Here is a 22091-nt window from a genome sequence, read left to right as displayed (position 1 = left end):
TATAAACTGACAGCTAGGTTAGTCCTGAGAGGATTCTTTTAGGGATTAGGTGTTTCTAATCGAAGTTTAGGAAAGAAAGAGTATAAAATTAACTATTCTCAATCTCCTATTTAGCCTTTCTTTTCCTTCAAATATGTCTGTCCCCCTGTTCCTTTTTCTCAGCGTACCCCACTTTAGGAAGTTCCCGTGTGGACTAATGAGTTAAGCTTGTTTAAAATGCAAGTTTTATAGCAGTGCCTTAATTAATAATAATTCATAATAACCTCCTAGTAGTGAAGTATTCTGATTAATTATCTTGAAGTCTATGTGTCTCTCAGATTTTAAATGAAATTGTACTTAATAAACCAAGTGAAAAGCAGTGAAGGTGAAGTGTCGTTTGCACGACTCAGGTTACAGGAGCTCCGAAGGGCTTCATCATAGCACTGGAATCACTTTTACGAGATTGCATGATACATTTAAGTATCTCTTACATTATTATATAATAAGCTTTGAACTTAGTCCATCACCATTCCATCCGTAGTTCAAAGGAAATACTCTTTGAAAGCATGTATAATGTATTTTTGCGTGTTTGTCATTTTCCTCAAAAAAAATACAGAGAAAGAGGTTTTGAGGACCGAGTACAAATGAAGGAAATGAGTGCTGTGTAACAAAGGATGAAAACTTGTGTGCGTGTGTTGGGCTTTTGTAAAAGCTTTAGATTGTTTTTTTTTTTTCAATTTTTCATCCTACCGTCCTTACTATTACATTACTTATGTAGAGCCTTCTGTCCATTGAGTTCAAAGCACTTACAGTCATCAAGTCATTTATTTCTTGGGTTTATTGAATGGGTACCCATTGTTCAAAGGCCTGTGGGCGTCAGTACAAAGTTATAAAAGCATACAAATTAAATGTAATAACACAGGAGCGAGCGAAAAAGCCAGCAGGATCGCTGCCGTGCTTTCTTGGGAATGCCAGCCCCTCACAAAGAAAGGGAAGAAAACAAAAGAGAAAGAGAAAGGGAATAAAACAGCCACCTAGGATTGGTCCTGTTCCGAGAGGTGCAGAATAAATGTGTCAGTCAAAGGGAGTGCCCACGGGGCACAGCGAAGAGGGGCCTAGCTGGGTTTGGAAGGTGCACCAGAAAATGCCGCGGTCTCAGACTTTACTCCAGTGACAGCGTGAGAAGGCACCCCTCCCTCTCCTGCGTTTTTGCCGCGAAGGGGATTTTGTCGCGCGCGGCCATTGTCGTAAGGTGGTGTCCTAACATTGGAGTTACATCTCATTCTCAGGGTCCCAGTTAAATCTTAGTTTCACTTCTTTCAGGATTTTAGCTTTAGAGATATATTTCTTTTTAGTTGTCCCCTTCATAGGATGTCTTAAAAAATGAGTAGATTAGGAACACTTAAGCAGATTCTAAAATTAATTTAGAGACAGAAGAGCCTCATTTTTCAAAGAGAAGTCAGTAGTAGATCATTGAAAATTAAAATTTTAAAAATACCAGCACACGCATTATTTTGAAATAAAAAGACAGAGGTGGTGGGGAGTGGGAATCAGGGGGAAAGGGAGACAGTCCAGGGCGTTGCCCTTCGTGTTTCAGATCTAGTCGCATTCTTGACTTTTGAATTATGCTCATTTGTTACTTTGATAAAATTCAAACAAAAGTTTAAAAATAAGAACAGGATACCAAACCGTTGTGTACCATAAGTATTTGGGATCGTTTTAAAAAGTGAGATTAATATATTATCCTCAGAATCTTAGCCTGTAAAGGAAGGCTCGTGGGCATCCTCACTCTCTGAAGCATAGTCTGGTTTTGGTGATTCAAGAGAGTGGCTAAAACCACTCATAAATTATGCATTCTGTAATTAGGCATTTTCTGCTGGTGTTTTCCTTATTCAATTGGGAGCCTGTAATGACACTGACTGAAACCCCTGAAGGCGTCCTCGTGTGAAGTCTTCAGTGGGGCACTCCCTGCGCTGCTTTTCCAGGTCTCCCTCTAAACTGCACTCACTCGTCCTCCCCGAGCACGCTGCCCACAGCTGGCCTTCTCTGCCGTCGGAGTCTGACCCTCACCCAGGCAGGTGTGGCATCCCTCGGCCTCTGCTTTAGTCCAGTGCCTTGTCCAGTGCTTTTTTGTAACACCAGCCACATGGCAGGTATCACCTGGGAGGTTGTGTGGGCTGGTGATTGATAGCCATTGGGAGGATTCAGTTGCGTCAGTGACGTCACCAGTTCACTCCTGGTGAACTGAAGGCGTTACAGAAAGCAGCTCCGTGGAGTCCTGGAACCAGACCTACCACGGCCTGTAAACTGCAGGGAGCAGAGAGCAGTGAGCGAGTGTTCCCTGTTTTGTGCTGTTATCAGAGCTCGTAGGAGGTGTAAGGAGCAGTCAGAGCGACTGTTTTGAGATCTTTCATAAAAGGCAGTTTGTAACTAGTTTTTTGCACCGTTAAGGCATTTTTACTTTCTCCCTCTATGTCTCTGTCAGTCTTTCAGTTTTGTATTCTTTTTCCCAACACGTCTGATTCCTCATCCAATTTACTCACATTTTAATTGACATAAAGTTGAAGTTGTTAAGAAGGTTATAATCATTCTTTTATTTGGCTTGGTGGCATACCAAAGAGTTAGAGTTAACAATGACTGTTGAATAATAACCAGTAAATTAGTTCAAATAATGTTACAGTATGTTTCCTAAATATAAATCAAACACATAAAGGGGGTGGGAGGAAGCTGCTTCCTAAAAATTTTGCTTGGAGAGAGGTATTTTTATTAAGAAAGCAACTGGCCCTCCATTTCCGTGGTTTCACATCCACGGATACAACCAACCTCAGGTGGAAAATATTCAGGGGGAAGAAAAGTTTGCATTGTTGAAGTGTATTGCTGTTTAGTATTTAACTTGTACAGACTTTTTCTCTTGACCTTATTCCCTACACAATACAGTGTAACAGCTATATAGCATTTACATTTTATTAGGTGTTATAAGTAATCTAGAGAGAATGTCAAGTACACGAGAGGATATGTGTAGGGTTGTATGCAGATGCCGCATCATCTTATATCAGGGAGTTGAGCACCACAGATGCTGGTATCCTGGGTTGGGGGGCGGAGCCAGTTCTCGTGGATACCGAGGGCTGGCTGCAAAGGACTAACGCTGATTTCATACCGCCATTTGTTGTCGCCGCAGTTCTTTGGACATTTGGGAGTTCTTGTTTACCTGACTCCCAGTGTGGTCTTTGTTAAAGCCAAGTGAATTTCAGGAAAGTTTAACTAGCCATTGGTTTCATGAATGAAATGAGGCAAATATATTTCTGTAACTGAACATTTAGGTCTGTGCCAAAGTTGAGTGAAATGCAAAAAAACTTCCTGTTGCGCTTCACGCCTGTGATCCACACGCGTTGCCCATGCTCTCTGTCCCCCTCGAGCCAGAGCGTGTCCAGTAACATCTCTGACTTTGGACCTGAAGGAAGCTGGGGTGTTCCTTTAACTAAGAGAAACCAAAACGCCTGTCTCTTACGGGGTAGTCGACCAAAGAGGATTATCCTTAAATTGATGATGGTCTCCACGTTGTAGAAAAAGCTGCGTCTTCATTATACTCCTTCTTGTACTGTCACTTTTATGAAAATGCTAAGTAAATTTTAGCTTTGTTGCTAAGTGTTACAATGTATGCATTAACCTAAATGTGTTTTATCTGCTTTTCATATCTTTCTTGTAACAAAATCTTTTCCGTATTCCCAAATTGATACAAGAAAGCAATGGAAAAGAGGAGAGGCCAGAATCAGAGTTCTCGCCAACTAGATTTTGACTGAAGAGTTTCCTTTAATAGCCTTTTTCTATGTTTCTATATTAATATCAACTTTTTGTTTGCCTTTAAATAAAGAATCCTGTTCATTGTACATTAGAGTTTCTCTACCCTATTTTATCTTTGACATATTGGTAGTTGTTTCTACAAACATCTGTCCAGAAAATAAAATTAGGCATTTTTCTCTTCCAAAGAAATTGACACCATTAGCAAAACTGACAGGCAGCCCCAGCCCGTGACATAATGGGTTGCTGGACTGTGACCCCAAGCTGAGCCGTTCTCAGACCCTTATGAATGTGACATGTTAAGTTTCGTCCCCCAAAACTAATTTTATGTTATAGAAACACAAAAATAGATAATCATGAATGAAAACTTTTTATTTTGTAGCCCCGTATCACAAATGATACGAAGGGAAGAAGAAGAGAAGAATTGGGTTGTTTGTTTTTGGGTGCATTTGAGGTTTTCAAAATATGAGTCCAGTGACATTTAGATGGAAGACATCTTGTTTAGTGACTCTTCTTTTAGCATTCATCTGTACTCTAAGGACCTCTAAACTCATTTTAAAATTAGCGTTTACCACAAGAAATAAATTGCAAATTTAATGCAGGATTGCCTCCCCAATTTCTTTAATCCTCATTGCTGGGCGATAGACAGTTTCCATGACAACTTCTTCAAATGTTCCCTTGCTCTAATTGTAGCAGCAGACTGAGTCACCCTCATTGCCATCGACCTTGACTGAATCATGAGCATTGGCAGTTGTTTGGGTGAAATGTAGGCATTGGTCCCAGTCATTAAGCAAACCATAAATACAACTTTTGGTCATTACACAGGATACCATTATAATGCAGTGGGTTTCAAATCAGCTGTCTTTAGTCAAAAGTCACGTATATTTTAGCATTAGACTTGGGATAGTAACGTCATATTTCTTAAGGAGGTTAGCCATTTAGTGAAACAATAGCATTTAGGGTGTTAAAGATCTTAGATTCATAGTTAGCTCAGTGCATTTCATTGTAATGCACACAAGTGTTCTAAAATTCAAATTTCAATGTCATGGAAGCACTTCTATTTAAATAGCCATAAAAGTTCAGGTCAGGAAACATCGGAGTTGTTCAATTCTGTATGTGGTAGAGTTACCATACCTCCCAAGGACATCTGTATCTAATAGGAAACTTTCATTCATTATTGCTATTGCTTTGACTAGTAAAAGCAGCAATTTCTTGAGCTGCTGCTACATGTTGGGCATTGGGGTAGGAGTGTTGAGTATTCCTTATTTTGTTTCCACTCTACTGTAAAAGTGTTGCTCGTAAAGAAATTACAGTTTAGAATTTTTCCCAAGGTCACATAAGGAGTAAGTAGTAGAACAGGATTCAAAGGCCAGTCAGGTTGTAGCAGCAGACCGCGTTACCCTCATTGCCATTAACCTTGACTGAGCCAAGGTCAGAGGCTGGGCGGTTAACTGCTCTGCCACAGAATTCTTCTTTCATATTCTGGCCAATTTTCCGTAAAGCTAGAGAATCTTTAATATAGAGAACAATGCTACTTATTTGAATCCATGAAAATAGTTTTTAGTATCTAGATTGAGGTTCAGCAAGTCTCAAATATATTTGCAATATTATTGCCAAATAAAAATAGCAAGTTTTTGTTTCCTTTTTTAAATGTTCAATTCCTTACATAGCTTGGAAGAAGCATTTTTGAGAAATGTCTGCCTTACAGATTTTGACAGGATGCTGTAACTCCAGGGTGAAATACAGGGTAAGAACTGCTTCTAATTTTAGATCCTCGGTACCCCTTCTCATTGCTGCATGTCCCCACGGTGGCCCTCAGTCACCTGGTGGCAGGCAGTAGAAAAGAGCTTCCAAGAGAGGGCTGCTCTGCTGGGGCCCCTCCTTTCCCGATGGACGTGTTAGACCGCGCTTAGCCTTTGAGCATTCGCTGGAAAGCCAGTCAGAGAAAGGCAAGTACCATGTGACTTCACTCATCTGTGGAATCTAATGAACAGGCTGAACTGATGAGGAAAAGAGAGGCAGACTCATAGATGGAGAGCAGGCCAGCAGCCCTGGGCGCAGGGGTCGTAGGGTGGACTGATGGAGCAAAAAGGAGAAAGGACTCAGGGACTTGGACGACAGTGTGGGGATTGCTAGGGTGGGGGGCTGGAGGTGGAAGAGGGTATAAGGGGAATAAATTGTAATGGGAAAAAATACAGTTAAAAAAAGAATTCATTGAAATCTGATCTGATTTCTTCCTCCCCACGTCTGTGGAAACCACCTCTTCCTCCTGCGCGATGCTGGGAGCAGGGGAGTGCTGTGTTCCTTCTCTCCGCAGAGGGACTGGTCGGTCCTCTGGGGACTTCGTTTCATCGGGTTGCCTTACAGAATCATTATCGCCATTCTCTGAAGGCTTTAAGAAGACGCAAAGCTTACTAAACTGTCCGGACTTCCCGGACTGGTAGGGCAGAAGAGGCATTCTCTGCAGCTTTCTGCAGCCTAAGCAGAAGCCAGCCTGGCTCCTTACGGAGCTTCCCTGCCGAAGGCCCTTTTGTTTCACATTTGTAGGAGCTGAAGCCCAGAGAGTGGCTTGTCCCGTCCACGGCAAAGCTGGGACTAGAACCCAGTCTAGGGCCTCTCTCTGCTGACTTACGGCTACCTCTGTTTTTGCTTTTTTAAAAAAAAAAATGTAAACTTCATGGCTCTTGCTACCCTGTATATGATTCTCACTGCCCCTCAATAACCCCACTGACTCCTTCTCCCAAGGAAGAGTGGAAAAAGGACCCCAGATATCACAGGCCTCTGATGTGACATCCATGATGTACAAGTTTATAGAGATTATTTCCCTTCTGTGTGTTAACAGTGACAAAGATAATCCACAAATGTTGAGAGTAAGTTATAGAAGAACCAGTAGGTTTCTTGGTTTAGAGAATGATTATTTTCAAACATAGCCTTACACTTGTTTATTCTCAAAGCTTGTTGGGGTCCCTTCCTTCTAAACTAACAATGATTCTGTTTCAGGTGCTGGGGTCATCTAAAGTAAATTCTGGATTTTACTGCAGCTTGAGGTCACCCTAGAGATTTTTCTATGTTAATCACATTTGGGGTTACTCTAATAAAATTTGCTTTTTAATGCAGTATTTTCTCCATTCTTAATGGAAACTAAGACAACTAGGAGGGAATTTACATCTCATAAGCATTTGTTTTTGCAAATAAAAGACTGCAGCTCAGGTCGAGTGACTTACCCAAGGTCATGCAGCCAGTGGTCGGCTGAGATGGGACTGGTCCTGGGATCTTGTGTCTCAGCTGGGACCTGGTAGAGCACTCAGTAGACTGTCAAAGCCATGAAAAAAGGGCATCTTCCTAGAGAATTCTTTTATTTGGATATTACTTGTTTATAGGGGGGAGGGGTATTTCCTTTTACAATTGAACACTAGTGTATTTTGAAGAAGAATGGAAATCAACACTAATTCTTGAGGCAAACCCTTATATTGTGAACCCCCCCCTCCCCCAGCTCAGGTGCATGCCTACTCTCGCCTGCCTGTGGGAGGGCCTGGGAAAGGGGAGACTCACTCTCCCGCACCCCACCTTCTGCCCAGGGAGAGCAGCCTGCTGAGGCCACCTGACTGCTGGGGGCTGCGACTTGGTTGGATTTCAATGAGAACATTCCTCTTTTGTGAGTTCTCTGGCTGTTTTCCAAGTATGGAAGAACCTGTAAAGTTAGCCAGTGACCCCTCTCAGCCACCATTATCTTGCCTTCTTGCCACCAGTAATGGTGTTTTAAATAACAGACTTCCCAGGGTTCTAGTTTAGGCTTGTCGGCCACATTCAAGCTCTGTCCAAGGAGTGAAGAAAAAGAACACATCGTTTCACATTCCTACCCAAGAATGACTGGGCCCCCACGGCCTGCCGCTCTCGCCCTTCTCCCTCCCCTCAAATCATTAAGGTTACACTTTCTCTCATCTGGTCACAGCATTTATTCTTCAGCTGTGATTCTGCATGTGATATAAAGCTAGTCCTTGCTGTAGGAAGCTCGATACGTTGGGACAGATCCAGCTCTGGCTGGAAATAACGTGGCCACAAAGCCTTTCATTCTGCTCCAGTGAGTTAGCCGCGATAGGGAGGGTCTATGGCCAGATGATTGGATTCGAAGGCCATTTGCACGTCAGCTTTGAGAGGAGGCCTGCCTGCGCCTTCCCTCCCCTCCTCTCTACCTTGGCAGTGTACCCCATTCACTTTGTTGAAGGTTTTATTTTCTGCTGAAAATGCAGGAAATTTAGACAACTCTTTTGGAATCCCCCCAAAACTAATACAAACAAGATACATATGCTTCTCTTAAGGAAACTAAAAATAAGTGATTTGAAACTATTTAACTGTATAAACTCCCTCTCAAAAGGGAAAAGGAAGTTTATGTAATGAGGCAGCCATGAGTGCCGCTGACAGGGCAAGACACTCGCGCAAATGCCAACTTGTCTCTTTGACGTGAAGTCACCACTGAGCACAGAGCTCACTCGGCGTTCCTTGCTGCCAGGTATGGAAACCACCAGGCACATCTGAAAGTGACCGTTTTCTCAGGGTCCTCATCTCTACATTTGCTTTGCAATAAAATAAGTTTTGAGGTTTTTTGAGAAGAAAGTCTGTTTGATCTGGGATCCACTCCTGGGATGGGAGCTGTGTGCTAAAAGTAGAATGAAAAAGGCACCATATTCTCCACGTGTGTTGCTGTTCTAATGAGCCATCGGATTTTATCTCTGGCAAAGCTAATTTTGACAGACTACAAACGACACATGGTTAGTTTTTAAAAGCATGTCTTTTTATAAAACTTATATTATTCCATAAATGTAAGTCAGTTTCCCTTACATTGTCCTCTAAAGGACCAGTTTTTTAAATTAATAGAAGTGGAATTAGGGGCTTATAGTTAAGACTAAGAAATGTAGTTTTTAAGTTCTCCATAGTTACAGTAATTGAATTAATGTATCGACTTTGAAAAGTCATTTATCTTTTTCTTTTTTGTAATGCCCAAAATTAAAATGATTTTCACCGTTTAAAATACTTTGTTTTTTTTTTATTTTCTTTAAATATCACTCATAGGGTACTCACCTGTATTGTGCAGTCTTAAGGGCTTTACAAATGCTCCCTCATTTAATCCTCATGGGAAAAGGAATACAGGAGCAACCTTCTTCAAATACCATTTGAGGTGCTGACATCTTGATACTGACTAGATCGGATGACCATTCAGGTCTCTTTAAATGCTGAGATATGGATGACCTTGTGATTTTAAAGAAGCTGTAATCAAATTCATGCTAATTTTTCATCTCTTTCACAAGTGGTGGTTATTACCCAATAATGCTTTTTCAAAATGAAACCTGAAGGATTTCTTTTGTGTATTGCCATACGTAGTAGAATCTAGTCATGGTAGCAACTTGAAAATGCTGGTAACTTGGGAATTATAATTATTGGCATAGTTTGCCGTGGAAATTGGAATTAGTCAAAAATTTGATACTTAATGTGTAGTAAATCAGAGTCTCCTGGTGCATAATTTGCCCCTCTGGCCCACGATTATGTCATGACCTGTCGGGTGCCTTGCGCCAACACGAAAGGAAGGACCCACGGGAGTGCAGTTTTTAGGGAACAGCTTACGCGGTGGACTGGCTGCTCCTTAGGGGGGATTGAAGTTGTGGGTGGGCCCCGACTGGTGTGGCTCAGTGGGCTGGGCACCATCTGCAGACCGGTTCCCTGCCAGGGCACGTGCCTAGGTGGCAGGCCAGGTCCCCAGCCGGGGCATGTTAGAGGCAACCGATCGATATTTCTGTCTCGCATCGATGTTTCTTTCCTTCCTGTCCCCTCTCTTTAAAACCAATAAGCCTGTCCTCAGATGGTGGTAAAAAGTAAAAATGAAATGAGAGAAATGAAATACCCAGTAACTTTTTTAAATATAAGAGGGTTAATATAATTCTTAAAGCGCCTTCAGTCAGATCGATTGATGCAAAGTGAGAACTAATGTGGAATATGCTTATTGATGTAAAGCTTCTAGCTTATACTTTACCTGACTTGGGGATAAAACAAATGGTCAGTAGTTTAGTTTGGGTTTAAATGAGCAGGTGCCTGATTGGGTATCTGACCCTATTTGTTTTATCAGATTACTCATTCAAACATCAAGGATAAATTATCAGTGTGTTTAAAAGCAGAAATTATAAACTATCAATAGGTGATTTGTTTTTGAAATTTAAGTTGCATATATTAGGACTTAGCATACATGGGTATATGAAATATTTTTATAAACATAAAATTCTGCAAAAAGCTAATGTTTTGCCTTGTAGTCAGACTGTCTCACTGGGTCACTCCTAAGTGACTTTGAGAGAGAATTCTGAGATTCAGAGTCTCTTCTTCCTCCTCCTCCTCTTAGACTTCAAGTATCAACCAGAGATGAAAACAAATTGAGAGAATTCTGGTCAGGATTATGTTGTCAGTTCTCAGTTTGAATGCCACGCACTTCCCTTTGCTCCAGAAACATAGAAATACCAAGAGAACATTTAAAACACATAGCCACACCCTCAAACGAGGTAGAAATTTCTCAGAGCAGAAATAGATAAAGAAGGTGAAGCAGTGAGTGTGTGGAGCTTCCTGTCTGGAAGGAGGCAGGAGCGGCGGGGAGCTCAGCTGCGGCGCCAGGTGCCCAGGTGCGAGGCAGCACACTGGTGCCAGGTTCCCTGCTGGCAGTTGGAAAGTGGAATCGATTTTTTTACTGAAAAGAACCTGAACGAGGGTGTTCACAATGGCTTTTAAGTTCTATGGCAAGGGAGGGTGGAGAACATAGAACTGGCCTCACGATGGGATTGTGAGCCAAACCCATACTGCCTTAGTGACAGACCCTTCCTTGGCTGTTTTGAGTGCGACTGCAGGGCAGGGGTTAGAGTCCTAGTTTCAGAACGAGGCGGTTGCAGACTCCAGAAGCCACTGCATGACCTGCAGGTTTGGGGGAGGGAAAAGCACACTGTGTGGGCCTGCTTAACGAGGGTTCCCAGACGGGTGCTGAAACCTGCGAAAGAACCAACATAGTCCTGGTCGTAACTAACCTAAGTGTAGGATCCAAACGGAATTGAAAATTAATAGAGTCGTTTTGAAAATACTCTCTTTAGTATCCTCAAAAATACATTCATAGGGGTGATATTCATAAAAAAGAATAAGTAAGTCTAAAATAAAAACAGGGAGAAGTGAAACAAGAATGTGACAGAACTAATTATCTGGAAAACTTAAAAGTGAAAGCTAAGTAAACACGAGTTTTGAACTGGACACTATCAAAAGTTCCCCGTCATACTACGTTACAGTTTTGCTTCAGCTGGCAAAGGATTTAGAGAACCCAGGAAGAGAGGTCAAGTCGATTGTATTTGCATATAATATTGCTCTTTTTTCCAAGAGGTTTGTTGATTGCCTGCTTTGAGTTTTGCTCTCTTATAACTGTTTCATGCTCACATTTCCAAAGATTATTGACTCTGAGGAAACAGAAACAAAACAGTTGGCTCTTTATAAATATAAAGGTTGAAACGACAGTGCAGAAAAATGAGGTCATATTCTGAAATACACACTTTTAGTAGAAATGGGAAGACCCTGTGCCACTTTAAATCCTGGAAGTCTGATGATTTCACGTGACACAGCGAGGAGAATACACATAGTGCTCTGTTAAGTGAGGGCCTAAGGGAGCCCCAAACTTCCTTCTAGGTCGGCAAGTCTGTAATTTATTATGGGAGCTTCCTAATTATCACCATGTAAGTTCAAGAAAACTTAACTGAAACCCTTTAGTAACTGATAAACCTAATTTTAAAAACTCTGGGAAAAAATCTTGAAAGAGTTTTTTTGCGTGATCTTTCCACTCCTGTTAGAATTTTTAAGCAACTGCTCTCATTCTAATCAATTCTGGGTCAAGGGAAGAATAGTGACTGTGGGCATTGTCCTCCTCAGGCACAGGACCTGAGCGTCATCGAAGAAGTGATCCGCATGATGCTGGAGATCATCAACTCCTGCCTGGCCACGTCCCTTCACCACAACCCGAACCTGGTGTACGCCCTGCTCTACAAACGCGATCTCTTTGAACAGTTTCGCACTCACCCCTCGTTTCAGGACATAATGCAGAATATCGATCTGGTGAGTGTGAGTGGAGATATTTATCACGGTTCTTTGTGAAACATTAAAGCAGAGAAGTTCAACGAACCTTGATAAAAACTGTAAAGGAGTCTCTCTAACATTAACTGTGTGTGCCCTCTGTCCTGCATTGCATTCCGTGTGTGTCCTGTACACACAGACATACACATTCAGGGTCTGGCACCAGTAAGGCCCCTTTTTATTACAAACTCATTGATAACAAAACAGTAAGCGTGTAATTCTGTGACATAACAGTGTCACACTCAAGCACACCATGTGAGATTTTAGGTGAAATGCTCGAATTAAAACTGTAAATTGTCACGCCCATATTATTGCCCTACTAACCGCAGCTAAGCAGGTGTCACTTCTGCTGGATCCTGCACACATGCGTGTGCGCACACACTGGGTCGGTCAGACAGTGCATTTGGTTTATCCCATATGATGGGCTCTGGTCATGCTTACTTGTCTTTAACTGCGTTCAAGATGGTTTTGTTAGGTTGTATTGTGACAGCTGTCATATGAACACACATTTAAAACATTATCAAAATGGTGAATTTGGTGAATTTTTGTGTAGCCATTTTAATATTGAAGATGGGGGAAAATAAGCAACATTTTTGGCCTGTTATGTTTTTTTGTTTCAAGAAAGGCAAAAATGCCACTGAAATGCAGAAAAAGATTTGTGCAGTGTATAGAGAAGGTGCTGTGAGTGCTCGGACGTGTCAAAAGTGGTTTGTGAAGTTTTGTGCTGGAGATTTCTCTTTTTTAACATTTAGATTATTAGCATTTTTCTGTAATATCAATTCTTTGAGAATCTCACATTTTAATATCTGTATTATGGGTGTCCTAAATATATTTAACCATTACCCCAGATAAGAAAGCCTAGATGCTAAAAGAAGGTTTCCAGGTAATTTTAACACAAATCCAAGCCTAAGAATTATTGTCTTGGGTAAAGATTACATGTTTGCATAGAGCTTTATCACTGTGACTTATTTGCATATACACACTCTCTTCTGACCCTTAACCCATCCCTGTGGGGGGAGCCGAGCAGGGCCTGAGAGGAAAAATGGTTGGCTGAAAGTTACTTAGAAAGTCACGCACACTGGGAAGCCAGGTCTGCTCATGATAAACTCTAGGCTTTCTGCACTCACTGGGATAAACCTAAGTAAGATTCCAAATGTGCAGGCTTTCCAACAACTTTCTGTCGAATATTGCCACCCATAATAGTGCTGGGTCCACTGGAAATTTATTCAAAGACATTTTAAATTATTTTTACATGTTTTGGGGCAAAAATGCCCTGACAGAGATATAAATAACATCCTCACTTTCTGCCTCTTTCAGCACTTTAGCTTCCCATTCCCTCCCCTAAATGCCCCTGAGATTTTGGCATAAGCAAGCCTTTACTATTTCTTCTTTCATAAAGTTAACCTTGAAAAGTATTGGGAGAGGACACCATGAATCTACTGTTATTTTTAGCAGACAGGGAGTTGAGGGTTGATATTTTTCATTAAGACATTCAGCAGCGTTCAGTATCTGAGACAGGAGGGACTAACCTTGGGGCCCTTAACTTTTGCAGAAGGAGTTGGATGTGGGTTTTTCAATGACTAAATTTCTGTTGGTCACTGGTACGTGTTGCTTCCATGTAATTCATAAGATGAAATGATCTGGATGAGTCAAGCAGCAGGAGAAAATAGAATCACTGCACCCAACCAGAGAGGGTGTGAAGGAAATTTCGTGGCTGAACATAAGAGAACAGAAGCAGTGAACAGTAATAGTTGCACTATTAGTGTGGTAAAGGTAGGAACTATTTTTATCTCAGCACAGTGTAGAACTCATGTTAGGTTTTGCGTGTTTCAAGACCCGACCGTCCTTACTGAACTCCAAACTAGTCCATTCAGTTGCCAGTGTGACATCCCACACATGGCGAACAAGGGTAAATCAGAAGTCTTTGTTTTCTTCAAAAAAGCAAACACAAAATGAATCAGCTTTTTCTTCCATAATCTTCTTTATTTCAATAAATGACATCAATATCTACCTACTTGCGTAGCCAAAAAAAAAGGAGGAGGAAACATCAGTGCTAGTTGAAACAAAGGTGGAAAATCGCAGACCTGCAGAGCATGGTCAGAGAAGACCTTTCCGAGAACATGCACTTGAGCAAAGACATGAGGGAGGCTGAGAGTGAGCCGTGCAGATACCTGCGTCAGCGTGGTCAGGCAAAGAGAACGTAGGTGTAGGATGGAGGCGTGTCTGTGTCTCCTTCTGAAGCCAAAGGCAGGTGTGCTTCCTGACCATTGGGAAAGATTTGGGTCCCCAGGCGTGAAGTTCTGTTCCTGTAACGTAACCCACTGCATGTGCAGAGGCCCCTTGGCTCTCTCCAGATGGCCCCGGGTGCAAACCGGGGCCCGGGGAACCAGTGCAGAAATGCCAGTGCTCTGGTCGCTGCCGCTCCTGTGACTGCCACGCCATCCATCTGACTGACCCAGAAATCTCCTTCCGAGACCCACCAAACTGTGACTGACTAGCTTGTTAACCTGGAAGTAAGGTAAAGTTTCAGACTCTTCACGACTCTTGACAGTGTGAAATTGCGTAATATTATTTGAAGGTAAACTGACAAATTAAAGATGTGTATGTATGATAAACTCGAGGCCAACCACACAAAAAGAAATAGAGCTGTAACTAGATAAAATAGATCCATATATTACACTCAGTCCAAAGGCAGAGAGGAAAAGCAGAATAAATAATAGTGAGCAAATAGAAAACAACAGCAGTGTGGTAGACTTAAACCCAACCATGCCAGTAATTAAATGCCTCTCACTTTGATTATAAAGACATAGGTAGCTTAAAAAGCAAAAGGATGAACGATTTTCACCGTGCAAACACTAATTAAAAGAAAGATGCATGATAATGAAGTAAACTTCAGAATAAGGAATATTACTAGCAATAAAGAGGGACAGCATGTACTGATAAGGGGGTCAATTCACCAAGAAGACATAATTCTGGGTGTGGCTACACCTAATAACAGAATTTCGAAATACATGAGGCAAAACTGATTGAATTGCAAAGAGAAATGGACAAATTCATAATTATTTTCGGAGCATTCAACACTTCTTTCTCAATCACTGACACAGTAACTAGACAGAAAATTAGTAACAGTACAGAAGACCCAAACAGTACTACCAACCCACTTGCTTCCATCGATGTCTAGAGAGCATTCTACCCAACGTCACTGCACGTGGAACATGGACTGAGGCGACCGTATTTGAGGCCATAAAATAAACCCCAACAGATTTTAAAAACCTGGAGTCATATTCTTTGACCACAATGAACTTAAACTAGAAATCAGTAAGAAAGATAGCTGGAAAATACCCTAAATGTTTGGAAGTTAAGCAGCATACCTATGGATGAAAGAGAGGCAGTCACAAAGGAAATAGGACGTATTTTAAAGGTAGCGAGAATGAAAATGCAATACCTCAAAATTTCTGGGATACAGCTAGAGCTTTGAGAGAAATTATGGCATTCAGGAAGCGAAGTCTTAAGTGGATTGTAAGAGTCCACATAAGAACCTAGAAAACGTGCAGGTATGTCAGAGCTACCGCCCGTACTCAAAGGCCATCACCTCTACGATCAGCCTGGAGCTCTGTGCCACTTCCTGTCCATATCTGCTAGTTGGACCATGATTGCCTCGTGTATTCTCTCTCTACCACTCCCCTGAGGAGGAGGGACACGCTGAGCAACTTACAGAGCTGCACGGCCAACCAGCCCTTCAGGGTGTCAAGAAACCAGACTGTGGCAACTGGGAGCTTAACGCAATGGAGTGTGCGTGACACTTGGAAAATCTATCACTACTAGAAGTGCACAGAGTGGCTCCTGCTAAAAATGACCCCCATTTGTGTGACTTCATTGAGATTCACTGCCTGAAGAGCGGGTAAGGTCTGTCAAATGATCAGGTGATCACGTAACCACCGTGAGCAGTGCGAGGCCCCCAAATCTGACAGTGCAGAGTTTCTTGATGACAGGCACATGCTGGGTCACTGAGACCAGCAGAGCTAAGCCTTAGGCTGCCTTCCTGTTGCCACAGGACTTTCTGGTCACTAAATTCACTGTGTGTAAAATTCTAACCTGGTGGTAGGAAATACAACTTTATATCTTTGAATGGAGGTATTACTTGCTGGTCTCACATCCTTTGACTCCAGTGAAAATTTTTGGCTAACTAGCTTACACCTTTCACCTCAAATATTTTCTCTGAAGAGAACTAGACCTTTGTTACACAACAATCACTGGTAACGTGATTAAGGAAGACGAACATCTGACTCCTGCCGTTTACCCGGCTGTGGCTGGTCAAGCTTTTCCTCTCTGATCCTGCTGACTCATCTGTAGGACAGATTTGGTCAGCCTCGTAGGGTTGTCGTGCGAATTAAGTAAATAGTAAATGTAGCTCACATGATCCGTAATAGACATGCAGAGGTTTGTTCCCTTCCTCTTGACATACAAATTATACTTCCCTTCTGGGAGTGGTGGTTTTACCATTTTCTAATGTGTTTGACTGCAAACACATTAGAATGTCAGCTGTAAAACATGCAAATGAGAGACAGTTTGAGAGCAGGGATTTACTGAGAAACTGAGTCTCGTGCCCACTCTGAAGCGCTCTCCGTGGGAATGGCAGTTCCTGCGGCTTAGAGGCAAGTCCAGTCAGGCCATGGGGTGAACAGAACTGGACTATCACTGCATTTCTGAGTTCTTTTTTTAAAGATTTTATTTATTTATTTTTAGAGAGAGGAGAAGGGAGGGAGAAAGAAAGGAAGAGAAACATCAGTGTTTGGTTGCCACCCTCTTGCGTGCCCCCTGCTGAGGACCTGGCCCGCAACCTAGTCATGTGCCCTGACTGAGAATGGAACCCGCAGCCCTTTGGTTTGTAGGCTGGTGCTCAATCTACTGGGCCATAGCAGTCAGGGCTGCATTTCTGGGTTCTTTAGCGATGTGACATGTACGTGCTCTCTTTTATGTTGGTTTGTAGTGTCTGTTGGAATACTATGTGTTCCTCTTAGCTTTGATTGTATGTAGTTTGTAACTGCAATCAGCAGTCTCCAGTGAGGATGACACACATGCCCTGGAGGTTGTACATACTCCAAAGGTTGACCAACAGTCCACAGAAACATAGGAAGAAAATATTACAGCTTTTATTTACTCATTAAAAATAAACAGAATTATTCTGATCAAGATCACAGCATAGGCAGACATGGCTCTCCTCTTCACACAACCACATCAAAATTACAACTAAAATAGAGAACAGCCATCACTCAGAACCATCAGAAATCAAGTTGAACAACTATGAAATTAAAGAAATCACATCAATCCATACTGGTAAGAGGGGCACAGACACAGAACAAGCGGGACCTTCACCCAGGTGTGGATAAAAATTCCATGTGTGGAGGGATATCTCAGGAGTGAGGAGTCCCAGGCCCTCCAGTGCGGAATTCCACTGTCAAGAAGATGAGTCCCAAAACCTCTGTCTGCAAAAACCAGTGGGGACAGAGTTGGTGGAAAAACTCTGGAATCCTAAACAGTTCCTCTTTTAAAAAACCCAACATGTGCACTCACCTGACAGACTCACTCCCTCTGGACTCCAGTGCCAGGGTGGCGGCTTGAGGGCACCAGTGGCATGCAGGAGGAGGCTGAGGTGTTTGGCATCAAGGAGAGCAGAGGCCATTTCCGGGCCCTCCCCCAATGCAGCCAGCAGACTGGTGCCGTATCTAAGATTCCATCTACCAGGCTAACACTATTAGACCTGCCTTGGAGATTCCCAGATACTTCACCCCATTCAACCCTGCCCACCTAATCTGCTTTTCCATATGAATGGCTGGCCTTGGCTCATGCTTCACAAACTGCCTAATTCCTCTCAAACAAGCAACATCTTGGCCTCAGTGTGCCCTTCGTCACTGCTAGCAGCAGCCAGCCTAGATTCACAGCCTGACTCAGCCAGGGAATCTCCAAGCCCAGCACAAGTAGCAGCCATCTCAGATTGCTCTATAATTCAGGCAGGGCAGCCCTAAGAAAAACACAGGTGGGGGCTGATCTTGGCCTGAACCACCTGGGAAACCCCAGAGCCAGCACACCCAGTGCACAGCTACAGACCATGTCAGAGCACCACCACATGGCCACTGCACAGTTGATCCTCCATGGAGCATGGAGTGCGGAGGTTGGTGGTAAGTGATCATAGCCAATCCTTGCAGCTGACTGGCCTGGGAAAATCCCTCCCATTGATCTACCAACAGCAGCCAAGGCTCAGCTATAAGAGAAGGATGTACTCAGCCCACACCAAGGGCATACCTCAAGTACCCAGCTTGAGTGATAGGGAGGCTGTGCCACTGGACCCTACAGGACACCTACTACATTAGGCCACACTACCAAGACACAGAGTCAAAGCAGCTCTACCTAATATATAGGAACAAATACAGGGAGGCTACAAAAATGAGGAGACAAAGAAGCATGGCTCAAATGGAGGAACTGATCAAAACTTCAGAAAAAAGAGCTAAATGAAATGGAGATAAGCAAACTGTGCGATGTGCAGATGCACATCAGATGCAGAGTTCAAAACACAGGGTATAAGGATGCTCAAGGAAGTTCCGCGGACCTCGGCAATTTAAAACAGATTCAGTCAGAAATGAAGGTTACACAAATGGAAGGGAAGGACAGTCTACAGGGAAACAACAATAGAGTGGATGAAGCCAAGAATCAAATCAATGGTTTGGAACATAAGGAAGCAAAAAACAACCAATCAGAACAAGAAGAAAAAAGAATCCAAAAAAAATGAGGGTAGTATAAACAGCCTCTGCAACAGCCTCAAGAGGTCCAACATTCACATCATAGGGGTGCCAGAAGGAGAAGAGAAAGAGCAAGAAAGTGGAAATCTGCTTGAAAAAATAGTGAAAGAAAACTCCCCTGCTTTGGTGAAGAGAAGAGACATGCAAGTCCAGGAAGCACAAACAGTGCCAAACAAGACGGATGCAAAGAAGCCCACTCCAAGACACATCATAATTAAAATGCCAAAGATTAAACATAAAGAGAGCATCTTAAAAGCAGCAAGAGAAAAGCAATCAGTTACCTACAGGGGTGTTCCTATAAGACTGTCAGCTGGTTTCTGAAAAGAAACTGCAGGCTAGAAGGGATTGGCAAGAAATATTCAAAGTCATGAAAAGGAGAGACCTACAGCCAAGATTGCTCTGAAATGGCAAATAATTCATATCTCTACAATTGAATCTAAAAACACACTAAGCAAACCAGAAGAACAGAGACAGAATCAAGGATATGAAGAGCATTTTGATGGTTCCCAAATGGGAGCAAGGTATGGGAGAATGGGTAAAGAGGAGAGGGGGTTAAGAAGTACAAACAGGTAGTTACAGAATAGCCATGGGGATATAAAGCACAGTATAGGAAGTGGAGTAGCCAAAGCACTTATACTCATGACCCATGGACACGAACAATGGTGGGGCCTTGATGAGGGAATGGGGCTACTGGGGGAAGTGGGGAGATAAGGACAACTGCAATTGTATAATTGATGAAGTAGAGTTTTAAATAAACAGATTTAGCTTTACTACTCTTGATATTGCACAGATCACCAGCAGGGTCACTGTGCCAGCCGCAGTAATTTCTCCAGGTATCCTGAGAGAAGAGACAGGAGGAGTTCTCAACACAGGGGGCTTGGCATGGGTACCCTCACCTTTCATTCACGTAAGGTTTATTGTCATTTGTGTGCTCACGTTGTCTAGGTTATATCTCAGTTTAACTAAATAAGCCCTCACATAATGGGCATGATTGGCATGACTTCTGCTAAGGAACCACAAATTGAAGGCCATGCAATAATATAAGTGCTCAAATATGTCACATGTGTAATAATATGTGACAAGAAGAAAATGGTAGAGCTAATGTCCCTCTCCTCCTAGAGCAAGTACTACATTACAAGGTAAAAACAGTGATGAGCCGATCTAATCTCACAGGAAATGGATCTATAAAAAACTATCAAGAAGGCTGTTTGCATGCATAATGGGCTTATAGAAACACAGTGCATCTTACTGTGAGCAGTACTGTGTTTGCTGATGATAGTTTGAAGACTTGATAATTAGCAAGACATATGATAGCTAATGATCCAAATTATTTTAATGATAGTATTTTAATTGAGTACAAAAATGTTTTATGTCCTACAGTTAGGTAATTTTTAAAATGTAGTTTTATTTTGTTTTTATCTTATTTTAGAATTTTATGTACATTTTATAACATGCAAACCAGTAATGTTGCATGATTTATAAATAAATAGTATGCATGAGGTCTGTCCAGAAGAAGTCCAGCCATCATTAACATAAGGAGGACTGTTGGCGCGACATCAGTGTAACCTGGCAGCCAAGGACAGTGGACTGGAATGCACTGTGCAAACAATGACACCTTCACTGTACTAGCCAGTGGGGGCAGTAGACACTGTTGAGTGAGCATGTGTACTGTGTGGCCATCGCATTCAAAAGGACTGAGTGAATAGAGCGAGGGATGTGCATCAGATTTTTTGTTAGGCTTGAACATTCCTCTGCAGAAACTATTCAGATGATTCAAAAGGCCGCAGCTACGGGCAGCTTCATCACAATATTGCGCCCACTAATGCATCACATCTTGTGCAGTTTTTTGGTGAAACATTAAATCACCCAGGTACCTCAGCCCCACTGTAACCCAGACTTGGCACCCTGTGACTTCTGGCTTTTCCCAAATCTCAAATCACCTTTGAAAGGAAAGAGGTTGTAGACCCTCGATGAGATTCAAGAAAATACAATAGAGCAGCTGATTGCGATTGGGAGACCTATGTGAAGTCACAGGGGCCTACTTTGAAGGGGACTGAGGCGTCATTGTCCTCTGTACAATGTGTCTTCTAGTGAGTATCTTCTAAAATAAATCTTTTTCTTTTTTTTAAACAAATATCTTTTATTATATTTATTGTACAAGTATAGTTGTCTTGATTTTCCCTACCACGTCCCCCTCCCTACCCCCCAGATGTCTCTGTTTGTCATATTACGTGGCTAGAGACCTTCTGGACAGACCTCATGGGTCAGAAATTCATCCTCACTTTACTCGTAAGCGTGAACCACCAAGAGAAATTGAAGGCCTCTGGTCTAGACGGTGACCTGCTGGTCAGAGTCACCTGCAGAGACTGAGGTAGAGGGTCTCTGGCCAGGCCCGGGGATCAGTGTTTTCACAGCGCTCCCGGCCCCTTTGGAGGGCCAGCCACCTTTGAGAGCTGTCCCTTGTCTGCGTGACCTGCTGCAAGCTGAACATCACGCTATAGTGAACGTGTGTTTGGTAAGTATTAGAAAGGGAAAAAATCTGTAAGCCGTAAGTGTCTGTAAGATCTGTCTACTTTCTTATTGACATTTTTTATTTCTTAGAATATGTTTTTAACAGATATGTCTTGTTTTTTGGTCAAAGAAGAGTATTTTATACAGAGATATTAGGCTGAACCATACAGAATCACCAATTTTCAACCATTTTTTACCCACAAAAGTGACATTTCACATGGTTAAAGTTTTTCTCAGAAAAGCACTTTCAAACAGATATTTATACAAGGTGTTTAGTGGGCATCTTTGTTGTATATTTTAAGATAAGACATTAAAACAGCTGTTACTGTATGTTTTCTCTGTATGTTTGTCTGTCTCCAAAGACTTATTCATTGTTATAAAAATCAATTTGTTCTGGTTTGTGTGGCTCAGTGGGTTGGGCGTCATCCTGTGAACCAAAAGGTCACCAGTTCAAATCTTGGTCAGGGTACCTGCCTGGGTTAAGGGTGTATCGGAGGCAGCTGATTGATGTTTCTTTGCACATCGATGTTTATCTCCCTCTTTTCCCCTCCCTTCCCCTCTCTCTAAAAGTAAATAAATAAAATCTTTAAAAAAATAAATTTGAGTACACGCTGTGTCTAAACTCTGGACAGAATTTTATCCCAGAATTTCCCAAAAGCACTTAAAATCTGACTTGGGGGAAATAAGACCCACAACCACCAGCTGTGGACAAAACAAGCAACTTGCAAAGGAGGTGAAGCCAGCAGATTGCCTGAGATAAAGGTACTGCTTATCCAGGCTCAACCACGTGTAGCCAGCCCCTGGCGGCTGTGTTCTCGCTCCTTACCCCATCACTCAGTCAAGCTTGTCAGGGGCCTGGCTCTGCCT

At 42.4% G+C, this 22091-nt stretch overlaps 1 protein-coding gene across 2 annotated transcripts in view; it reads left to right on the top strand.

The window, feature by feature from the left end:
- Positions 1-22091, top strand: part of DYM (dymeclin) — a 281550-nt gene that overhangs the window by 207435 nt on the left and 52024 nt on the right. For both annotated transcript variants that reach the window (XM_037034043.1, XM_037034035.1), the window contains exon 15: positions 11716-11898. In XM_037034043.1, the coding sequence (XP_036889938.1) occupies positions 11716-11898 (183 nt within the window). The remainder of the gene's footprint in view (positions 1-11715; positions 11899-22091) is intronic.

This window comes from Sturnira hondurensis, unplaced genomic scaffold (genome assembly GCF_014824575.4).
Source record: "Sturnira hondurensis isolate 20B ecotype Veracruz unplaced genomic scaffold, ASM1482457v3 Scaffold0001872, whole genome shotgun sequence".
NCBI lineage: Eukaryota > Metazoa > Chordata > Mammalia > Chiroptera > Phyllostomidae > Sturnira > Sturnira hondurensis.
This window is presented reverse-complemented; position numbering and strand designations above follow the sequence as displayed.